The sequence below is a fragment of the Nicotiana tabacum genome, chromosome 21 (genome assembly GCF_000715075.1).
Source record: "Nicotiana tabacum cultivar K326 chromosome 21, ASM71507v2, whole genome shotgun sequence".
Lineage (NCBI taxonomy): Eukaryota > Viridiplantae > Streptophyta > Magnoliopsida > Solanales > Solanaceae > Nicotiana > Nicotiana tabacum.
This window is the reverse complement of record NC_134100.1, coordinates 76,731,666-76,743,305: the sequence shown is the minus strand read 5'-3', so window position 1 is coordinate 76,743,305 and position 11,640 is coordinate 76,731,666. Positions and strand designations below refer to the sequence as shown.

The window sequence follows — 11,640 nt, the reverse complement described above, 5'->3', positions numbered from 1 at the left end:
ATCTGATGAAGATGGATCTGAAAACCAAAAGGAAATTGACAGTCATAATGAGGAACAGGAAAAAGAAAGAACTACTCTAGCTGCTGACCAAACTAATGAAGCCACGCTTACTGAACATGCTCCTTTAGGTCACTCCTCGGCTGAATCTTCTCTAGGTATACAGATCAGACCATGGAAGCATCAAAGCTCACATCCTCTTGAGAATGTCATCTCTGATCCAAATTCAAGGGTACAAACTAGGTCTTCTCTAAGAAATCTATGTGCACTCACAGCATTCCTCTCACAAGTTGAACCTAAGACCATCAAAGAAGCTCTAAAGGATCCAGACTGGATCATAGCCATACGAGAGGAGCTAAATCAGTTTGAGAGAAGCAAGGTCTGGCACCAGGTACAACAACCCAAGAACAGAACTGTCATAGGTACCAAATGGGTTTTCAGAAACAAGTTGGATGAACAAGGAAATATCACAAGGAACAAGGCCAGACTGGTGGTTCAGGGATCCAATCAAGAGGAAGGTATTGACTATGAGATATTTGCACCTGTAGCTAAAATGGAGGCTATAAGTTTACTGCCCACATGGAGTTCATTTATACCATTATGAATGTAAAGAGTACCTTTTTGAATGGTTACCTAAAGGAGAAAGTGTTTGTCAAACAATCTCCTGGATTTGAAAGTGAAGAACTTCCTGACTATGTGCTCAAACTAGATAAAGCTCTTTGTGGACTGAAATAGGATCCAAGAGCTTGGTATGAAAGGCTCTCAAAATTTCTCTTAGCCAACTACTTTGTAAGAGGAAAGGTGGACAACACTCTATTTCTAAGGAGTAGAGGGAAGAATATTCTGATTGTGCAAGTGTATGTGGATGACAGTATCTTTGGGCTACAAATGAAGAAATGTGCAAACAATTTGCTGAGATAATGGGAAATGAGTTTGAGATGAGTATGATGGGTGAATTGAACTTCTTTCTGGGGCTTCCAATCAAGTAAACACCTACTGGAACCATGATACATCAGCAAAAATATATCAAAGAACTATTGAAGATGTTCAACATGGATTCCTCTAAGTTCATTGACACACCCATTGCAACTACAACAAATCTGGACCTTGATGAAGAAGGGAAAAGTGTGGAACATAAACTATACAAAGGAATGATTGGGTCACTGTTGTACCTCACAACAAGTAGGCTTGATATAGTATTTGGTGTGGGATTATGTGCAAGATTTCAGGCAAATCCCAAGGAATCCCACCTGAAGGCTGTCAAAAGGATACTAAGATATACTAAGTGGACCCCTAACCTTTGTCTATGGTATACCAGAGGGCACAACTTTGATCTAGTTGGTTATGCTGATGCTGACTATGTAAGGTTTCATGTTGACAGGAAAAGCACTTCAGGAACAACTCATTTTCTAGGTTCTTTTATGGTGTCTTGGGGAATGAAGAAGCAAAACTCAGTGGCCTTATCTACAACTGAGGTTGAATATGTGGCAGCAGTATCCTACTATGCTCAGTTGCTATAGATAAGACAACAACTAACGGACTATGGTATATTTATTGATTGTGTTTCCATTTTCTGTGATAACACTAGTGCCATAAACATTGTTAAAAATTCGTGTCAGCATAAGAGAACCAAGAACATTGACATTAGACATCACTTTCTCAAAGATAATGTTAAAAATGGGAATATCTCAATTAACTTTTGTAAAACTGAAGATCAAATTGCTGATATTTTTACTAAAGCTCTGAGTAGGGATCACTTTGAAAGGAATAGACTAGAACTAGGTCTAATCAACTCCTCCCACTAAGTTGAATCCCAGTGATTGGCTAGAAAAGGCATAATAAGATGTAAATAATTAAGTACAATGTGTTTGATTCAGCTTTGTGCTTGTATTAAGCTCACACACTTGCTTGGGAAATCTGGCTGATAACTGTGATGCATGATACTAATAAGAAGTGCTGAAGCTTTATTGCAGAAACAAATAAGGAGTTGCTAAGGAGTTGATTTTTTGACTCGGGTACGTGGCATACTGTCTTCACTCACTAGGACTGTATATCCTAAAATTATTACTATCCTCAGACTTTTAATTTCATTGGCATCACTTACAATCGTCTTCTAGTCAAAGAGTAAGAGGGAAGCCTAGTGCAATTAGAGATCAATTACTCCTGAAATCCTAACAGTCAAAGTAACCATTATAAGAGTCCCGTTAGAACTCAAATTCGGTCACCTTCTCTCTTCCAATCAAATTAGGAGTAATACCTTTAAAAGGCTCTTATGATCAACTTCTCTAACCTCACTGCTTCTCTCAAACCCTAAGCAAGAATCAAAAGAAAGTATCAAGAACTAATTCTCTCTTCCTCTTCTCCGAGTCTCTCATCTGATCACCATGTCTAAATCCAGTCAAACATCCTCTAAAGCTAAATCCTCAACCAAGTCTGAAGTAAAGCCCAAAATCTTGAAGCCCAAATTGAAGAAAAATGCCCAGCCACCAAGAGAACCCACAATCACACATGTTCCTTCTCCTTCGATATCCTCTTCTATACCTACATTATCATCCCATATTACTACTGTTCATGATGTTCCCATCGTTCTCACCTCCACTGTATCCCCTCCTCCAAAAATAACTACCCATGCACCTGAGCTTCCTACGAAAATTACCTCTAAGTCAACAAAGGTCAAAGCCACTCCAAGAAAATCTGTCAAGAAAGTGCTTGATACTGCTACGCATGGTGACACTGTAGACACGAAAGTTGTGGTTCAGGGAAAATCAATGAAAGTTACTTATGATCAGGTACACCATCCTCCTTCCAAATTAGATGTTTTGGTGTCTGCTATAGATACTGCACTCCTAAATATTCTCCCACCCATGAGTGAGAAGCCACCAGTGGAGAAATTCACTGTAGAAAAGAGTGCAGTGGATCTGGGGAACGAGGTAGATACAATGGTTGTGGAGCCTGTGATTGAGGGGGAATGAAGTAAAGAACCTGTGCAAAAGGAGGCTTCTGATGGTCTTTCCTTTATTTGGACTGAGGATGAGGAAAATGATGGGGATGAAGAAGAAGAAGAAGCTGTGAATAGTCATGAGGAACATGATGCTCAAAACATATCCAATGAAGAAGAAAAGAGTGAGAATGAGGGAGCATATGGAGATAAGAAGGAGAGTGATACAGAGGATAATGCAGGTGAACATGCTAATGATTCTGTAGAAGAAGAAAATCAGATTGAAGAAGATGATGAGGATCAAGAAAAGGTAAGTAAGAGTGAAGGAGGTGATGAATAGAGTGAGGAATATGAAGGTTCCATGACAATTGGAAACACTGTCATAGCCCCGTCAGAAGAAATTGGTGAAGAGACAAGGGCTCAAGAACCTAGGTCTCTATTGACTTCTTTCATTGGAGATGAAGAAGTTAGCAGAGATGAAGATGATGTGCCACTATCTGAGGTAGGGATAAAATCTAGGAAGACACCTGTGAAAGCTACAAAGTCAGCAGTCTCAACAAGGAGTGGTTCCTCCTGTCAGAACTCCTCTCACAAGGAATAAAAGAATGGGTGTTGATGCACAAATCATTAAGGAGGCGAAAAGTGCAAAGAAGCCAAGAAAGAAGGTTTCAATTGTGGAACCTGCTGTTCAGGTGGATGAAGAAGATGAATCTGACTCTGCCTGGCCAGTTAAGTCTGCTACACCAAAGAAAAAGGGTGCCAAATTCACCAAACTTGCTATCTCTTCTGCAAGGGCCAGTAGGGGTAAGACAAGAAAGAATGTGCCAGCTAGCTGCAGTTGATCGACTCACAAAGTTCATGAACAAAAAAGTGCTAAATGGGAAAATTCTTGAGAACACTGATGAGAAGGGGATGGATCAACTGGTTGAAAAACTTGAGCTACAGGGTGGAAGCACATGTTTGTCAAAGCTTTCTCCCAATATGTGTTGTTGTAGTGGAGTTCTATGCAAATTTCACATTTGATTGGAAGGTAGTCAAGAGTAAGGTAGGGGGCATTGACATAGAGTTTGATGCTGAGGAGCTGGGGATGCTTCTGAATATCTACTCTTTGGGATTTGACAATTACTTGAAGAAGAAGTGGCAAGCCATAGACAATGATGTTGACAGTGGCATTGTGGTCACCAGGAAGTTCTCTCAAAAGTTTGAACTAGATGCTCCCTAGAAAGTGTACAAGACTAATATGACTCATTTCCACAAGTTATTATTTCATTTTGTCAACTCCTGCATTCTTCAGAGGTCTGAGAGAAGGCATGAAGCTACTCTGCTGGACATGGCTGTGATGGAGCTACTTGACACGGGTAGACCTATCAATCTTCCTAGCCTGATGATTCAGCACATGGCAAGAGATGCAGATACTTCCAAACCCAAGCATGCTATGCCATATGGTTTCATGTTGACTGAGTTGTTTGACAAGCTCAACATTGCCTTACCTGAGCTTCAGTTTGGAAACCACAATGATGTTTTGGATGTAGTTACCCTCAAGCAGTGTGGATATGAGGAGATCAAGGCTAGAGGACCCACATGATATGCTATTCTTCCTGGGAGCAGTAGGGTTGTAGAACTCAACAAGAGGTTGGAGTTGGTTGTTGGGGAGAATGCCAATCTTTGTGAAGACAATAATGAGCTGAGAAAGGAAACAAATCAACTCAGGGAAGAGCTCTGAAGAGACAGGGAGGCTCATGCTCAACAGATCGCCACCCTTATGAAAGCTTTAACCCCTATTCTTCTCACCCATGAACCTTCTCCTTCCCAATGTCCTTAGTTCTTTTGTTATTCCAGTGATGCCTTATCTTTTGTTCTTTCTATCTTAGTCTGAGTAAGTTTGCAGTATGCTTAGTTTATTTTGTTCTAATGATGTAGACAAGGCCCTGGGATTCTTTTGGCACTACTTAATATCTCTTATTGCTCTGCTTTACTGCTTTGCATGTCTGTCAAAAGTACTTGTTATGATTATTTAGTTCTTTGATGTGATTATCTTATTCTACTATGGTTTTGCTGTGTACAGTGTGTCATCATCAAAAAGGGAGAATTTGTTGAGTATTGAAATTTTGATGATTAACAAAGTATGACTAAATGTTCAAAGAACCAGGTCCTCAACGTAGTTGCTTAACTGTTCTGAAGAATCAGCTCCTCAGGAGAAAGAATCAACTCCTCATGAGTGATACTTGTACGTTTGTACAAGACAGTTGCTTTATCTCAAAGTTACCCAGGTCCGGGTTTGGTGGAAGATGGCTACTATAAGTGATAAAGGTCGTTTCTCAAGAAGATATGGATAATTTAGTCAGAAACTAAAGTCCAAAAGCTTGTGGAATCCTTGGAACAATAGGAGTCCTATCATAGAGGAAGCTGACTATGAATAGAACTCCTAGAAGATCTCAAGTGGTGTTTTAAATAGGATCAACTTGGGATCTCTGAACCATCCTTTTACACATCAACCAAAGAGTCATAAGTTGTTTACTTGTGTTGAGTACTTTCCTTGTATTCATCCTGATTCGGTCTAGTGAATGTATTTTAGGAAAATAAGTTGTAATCAAGTGTCATAAACAATTAGTGTGTTGGAGTGAGTATTTTGCTTTGCAAGTTAGAGTAACTTGTGAATCAAATAGGAGAAGTAGAAGTACTGGAGAGTATTTAATTATAGTCTTGTAATTGATACATTTTGGTTCATTGTTCTAGGGGAGTTGAGTTGAAAATCCTACGTGGCAGGTCATGGTTTTTGCACCTGTTGAGCCGGGTGATTTTCTACGTAAAACTCTATGTGGTCATTTTATTGCCTGTTTACTTTACGCTTAAGGAACACGGTAAAGAACCAAGTTCTTAGTAATCCATACGGGCACTCAAAATAACATTATTAGTATGGTGTATTCTTAGGACGAGTCAAATTCAATTAAAGAGGTAGACACGCGTCTATGTTTTGGGCATTCACAGAAATGATTCTGTTACAACCCAAATTCACGTACCTTAGATCACGCCGTAAGTTAGTAGACGTAAATCCAAGAATAGATTATCTTTGAGATGATAAGAAGTTAATCCTATTGGTCTTAAACGATACAAGGGTGTATAAGAGTGGTTAATAAGTATTAGAAGTTAAACGAATCAAGGATGTTGTAACCCGTATTTTTGGGTAACACTAGAGGTGATTAATTATCCCAAGAGGTCATGTTTTAATGTATTTGAATCATATAATATCTGTATCATAAGTCTTGAAGTCAAGCGAGTTATGAAACAAAGTCGATAAAAGTTGTCGCAACTTACGTTTATAATTTTACTTAAACTTTAGGTCAAATGTTACTATATTTTTCTCCCAATATACTTGGAATTATGGGGTGATCTACCTATCAAATTGAAGATCTATGAGTCTAGTTTCCCAACGCATTAAACCGTTCGTCGATACGATCTCGGAATAGAGAGATATTTGCATTTTCGTGAGAGTGCGCCAAACAGCTCTCTATGGGGTCCACATAGGCGGTTTAAGACATATGGATATATATAAGATACCTCAACCCCATTTTAAGTCATTATTTTTTAGTATATTCAGACCTTAGAACCCTTAAAACACTCTCTCAAGGTTCTCTCATGATCCAAGACCCAAACAAAGGGCAAACAACACACAGCTCGTGTGGGAGGTTGTTTTAAGTGTTTTATGTTCTGTAAATACTCCTTCAAGTTTTTAATATCAACCCTAGGTGATTTCAAGTCTTCTAAAGTAATTCTAGTGCCGAAAAACCCGAATTGATTGCTAGTTTCGCTTCCTTATTCTTGTGGCAGAATTGGAGAGATATTTCGTGGAAAATTAAGGTCAAATTGGAGTTGTTATTTCTGTTTAAAGGTAAGGATTCTGTTTAAAGGTAAGGAGCCTCTTACTCTATATATATTTAATATTATCCAAGTTGCGGCTAAGTCGTTGAAGCTAGAACTTGTGAAATATATATCGAAAGGCTTGGTAGTAATGTTGTTGGTTGGTGGACTATTTTGGGAGGCTCAATATGATTATTAATGATTTTGTTTGGGCTGTTTGGTGATTGTATTGACTTGTGTGAAGTCATATAAATAGGGGAGGTGCTGTCTGTTTCATCGTAAAATAGGTTGCGGTCGATACATAATAGTTACGACGCTTAAATGATAATGATAGTGTCATTTCTCTTATTGTAGACTAAGGAGTCGTGATATTTGCATAGCTTGAGGTTGGGAAGTATATATAAGGTATGTGAGGCTATCCCCTTCATTCTTTTGCATGACTCCGATTGTACATAATATAATGAACGAGCTTCCAAAGATACTCTACTCTTAGAAGCTAGCAGTACTTACATTGCTGCCCTTCTTATGAAACGATTGATATTGATGTTACTTCTCTTATTCTTATATTATCAATGTTGTTGGTAGTTCCTGATTCTTATAAGTTTCTTGATGAAGAGTTAATCCTAATAACGTGTACGAAGGATACCGACCTTACGTCACTCCGAAAGGTTCAAAATGTGATTCCAATGAGTCCAGCATGCATCATATATATGTATCTATTTTACTCTACCGAGCCGCGCTATAGTCGGCCGGGTATGGCACCTATTGTGCAACCACTGATCAGTTGGGTTTTACCGAGCTCCACGTGGCCGGGTATGATTTTACCGAGCCCTATGATGGCCGGGTATGTTTTACCGAGCCTATTACGGCTGGGTACGATATGATGATGGTGATGCCCACAAAGGCGTATGTTTTAAAAGTTTATGTATATATATGTATGTATCATGTGTTTCATGTCAGTAGCCCTCAGAGGTACCCAGATGTCACAGGTTGTATATTCCTTATCCCTGTTTACATTACTGTTCTTACTTATGCTTTTCTGCAGGTCCTGATAGACGGGTAGACGCAGCTCCCCCACCACAGTAGGCTGTCCAGTTCAGCGGTTATTGGCGAGATCCCTTCTCCGGACATGCCGTGGTCTTGGTATGCATTTTTGTTATAGACATTATAGGTATGTCGGGGCCCTGTTTCGACAATGTTGTAGAACTTATGTTCCTTTAGAGGCTCATAGACAGGTGTCGACTCATGGTAGCTCGTACCTTATATATAGTTTCTTGACAGTCTTGTCGTCCCATGTTATGTATGTTCATGACATTATCTTTCATTGTTGGATGTTCATGATCCATGTCTACCATTTATATTGATCTTGTCGGCCCTTAAAGATAATAAGGAAGGTTAGATAAAATGTACATTGGTGCTCGGCAAGTATGGCCCGGGTGCTAGTCATGACCCTCCAGTTGGGTCGTGACAAACTTGGTATCAGAGCAAGTCTGTCCTAGGGGTTGTCTATGAGCCGTGTCTAGTAGAGTTTTGATTATGGATATGTAGCGCGCCACATTTATAATCAGGAGGCTACGTGACATCTAGGGTTGTTACCTTCTTCCTGAATCTAGATCGTGCGTAGAGTTGAGTCGTAAGTGTTCATATCTAATATTCACCTTGTTTTCTTTTAGCGATGCCTTCGACTAGGAAGCAAGCGATTAGTAAACGGCTTGATACAGCTGTGGGAGAGGGTAACATTCAGGTGCCTCCAGCCATAGCAGGCCAAAGTGAGCCTCAGAGTGAGATGCCATCTCATACCTCTCTGTCTCCTCCAGAGGATATTAGGAGGCACCCAGTACATCCAGTTCCTCCGTCTGGCACTACAGACCACGATATGCGCAGTGCAGTGCAGTTGTTGAGTAGCTTGGTAGCTGCTCAGGCTCAGAGGCAGAACACCGGTGCTGCTGATAAACCGGTTAGTGCGAGAGTTCGTGATTTTATTAATCTAGACCCTCCAGTGTTTACCGGATCAGACCCCAAGGAGGACCCACAAATATTTATTGATCAGGTTCATTTTACATTGCGGGTTATGCATGCTAGTGATACGGAGGCAGTAGAGTTGGCTTCTTATCAGTTACGGGATTTAGCGATTTTATGGTATGATAGTTGGGAGAGATCTAGGGGTCCGAACGCTCCTCCAGCCGTGTGGAAGGATTTTTTTGAGCCTTTCTTCGTCACTACTTGCCAGCTGAGATACGACGAGCTAGAGCTGATAAGTTCTTGAACCTTCGACAGGGTAATATGAGCGTACGAGAGTATAGTATACAGTTTGATTCTTTAGCAAGGTATACTCCCCATATGGTGGCCGAAATGCGTGATAGGGTGCACCTGTTCGTGAACGGGTTGGGACCACATCTGATAAATGAGTGCACAACAGCCTCCTTGGTAGAGGGTATGGATATTTCCCGTATTCAGGCTTATGCCCAGACCCTTCAGGATCATAAGTTATATGCTAAGCTCTCTAAATGTGAATTCTTGCTGAACTCAGTAGCATTCCTTGGCCATGTGATATCTGATGAGGGTATTAGTGTCGACACTCAGAAGATCGATGCAATGAAGAATTGGCCGAGACCTACAACACCGTCAGAAGTCCGCAGCTTCCTGGGGCTAGCAGGATATTATAGGCGGTTTGTAGAAGGGTTTTCCTCTATATCAGCACCATTGACTAAGTTAACGCAGAAAACTACCAAGTTCCAGTGGTCTGATGCTTGTGAACATAGTTTTCAGGAGCTAAAGAATTGATTGACATCCGCGCCAGTGCTCACTCTCCCAGAAGGAACAGAAGGTTATGTGGTATATTGTGATGCCTCAGGTATAGGTTTGGGGTGCGTATTGATGCAACGTGGGAAGGTGATTGCTTATGCATCAAGACAATTAAAGAAGCATGAAAAGAATTACCCGACTCATGATTTGGAATTGGCTGCAGTAATATATGCTTTGAAGATATGGCGACACTACTTATACGGCGTCCATGTTGACATCTACACAGATCACAAGAGTTTACAATACATCTTCAAGTAGAAGGAGTTGAATTTGAGGCAGTGTAGGTGTCTTGAATTACTGAAAAACTACGACGTCGAGATATTGTACCATCCCGGTAAAGCCAATGTTGTGGCAAATGCTCTCAGCCGTAAGTCAATGGGAAGCTTAATACATATTGAGGCAGGTAGACAAGGGTTGACCAAAGAGCTTCACCAGCTGGCCAATATGAGAATCAGATTGTTGGACTCTGATGAAGGAGGTGTTACTGTACAGAATACATCAGAATCATCTTTGGTAGCCGAGGTAAAAGCACGGCAATATGAAGATCCTACCTTAGTAAGATTGAGAGAGGGAATTCAGTAGTGTAAGATTACAGCTTTCAAGATCGGAGGAGATGGGACACTGAGATACCAAGGCCGATTATGTGTGCCTGGTGTGGCAGGGTTGCGAGAGAAGATTATGATTGAGATTCATCAGTTCCGATATTCTATCCATCCCGGCTCGACAAAGATGTATCATGACGTTAAGGAGCAGTATTTGTGGGATAACATGAAGGAGTCTATTGCAGAATTTGTAGCTCAGTGTCCTAATTGTCAACAAGTAAAGATCGAGCATCAGAAACCCAGTGGATTGATTCAGAATATAGAGATTTCGACCTGGAAATGGGAGGTGATTAATATGGACTTCATTATTGGATTACCTCGCTCTTATCATAAGTTTGACTCCATCTGGGTGATAGTTCATCGACTTACAAAATCTGCCCATTTTCTGCTAGTTAAGACAACTTACACGGCTGAAGATTATGTGAAGTTGTATATCAAGGAGATTGTTAGGCTTCATGGTGCGCCGGTATCTATTATATCAGACCGAGGAGCTCAATTTACGGCTAACTTTTGGAGGTCTTTTCAGAAGGGTTTAGGCACACAAGTAAATCTCAGCACTGCAGACTGAGAGACAGGCTGAACGTATCATTCAGACGCTTGAAGATATGCTACGAGCATATGTTCTAGATTTCAAGGGGAATTGGGATGACCATATGGCACTTATAGAATTTGCCTACAATAATAGCTACCATTCCAGTATTAAAATGGCCCCGTATGAGGCACTGTACGTGAGGAGATGTAGATCACCAGTTGGATGGTTCGAAGTCGGTGAGACAGAATTATATGGGCAATATTTGATTCACCAAGCCATTGAGAAGGTGAAAGTGATACAAGAGCGACTGAGGACGGCACAAAGCAGGAAAAAGTCTTATTCCGATGTCCGACGTCATGATCTGGAATTTGAGGTTGGTGATTGGGTTTTACTGAAGATCTCGCCGATGAAGGGTGTTATGCATTTTGGGAAGAAGGGTAAGTTGAGTCTGCGGTATATTGGGCCGTACAAAATTCTTCGGCGAATTGGCCAGGTTGCTTATGAGTTAGAATTGCCATCCGAATTGGAATTTGTACACCCGGTATTCCATGTATCTATGTTGAGGAAATATATTGGAGACCCTTCTCGGGTCATCCCTATCAAAGATGTACAAGTTACAGAGGATCTATCATATGATGAAGTGCCAGTGGCTATATTAGATCGACAAGTCCGCAAGCTGAGAATAAAGGATGTAGCTTCCGTCAAAGTATTATGGAGGAACAAGAATATAGAAGAAATGACATGGGAAGCAGAAGAGGAGATGAAGTCTAAATACCCTTACCTATTCCAGAGTGAAGATAACGAGGATGCCGGGGGAAAGAAGGACGCATTATAAGGTGGAACGGCTCTATGAGGTAAGCAATAGCTTGTGAATACTTTTTTTTTAATACAAAATGGTGATATGCAGA

At 40.6% G+C, this 11,640-nt stretch overlaps 1 protein-coding gene across 1 annotated transcript; it reads left to right on the top strand.

Moving 5' to 3' along the window:
* Window positions 1-1,049: 1,049 nt before the first annotated feature.
* LOC142175307 (secreted RxLR effector protein 161-like) lies at window positions 1,050-1,517 on the top strand. The gene has a single exon (XM_075241893.1). The coding sequence runs from the start codon at window positions 1,050-1,052 to the stop codon at window positions 1,515-1,517; it is 468 nt and encodes a 155-aa protein (XP_075097994.1).
* Window positions 1,518-11,640: the final 10,123 nt, after the last annotated feature.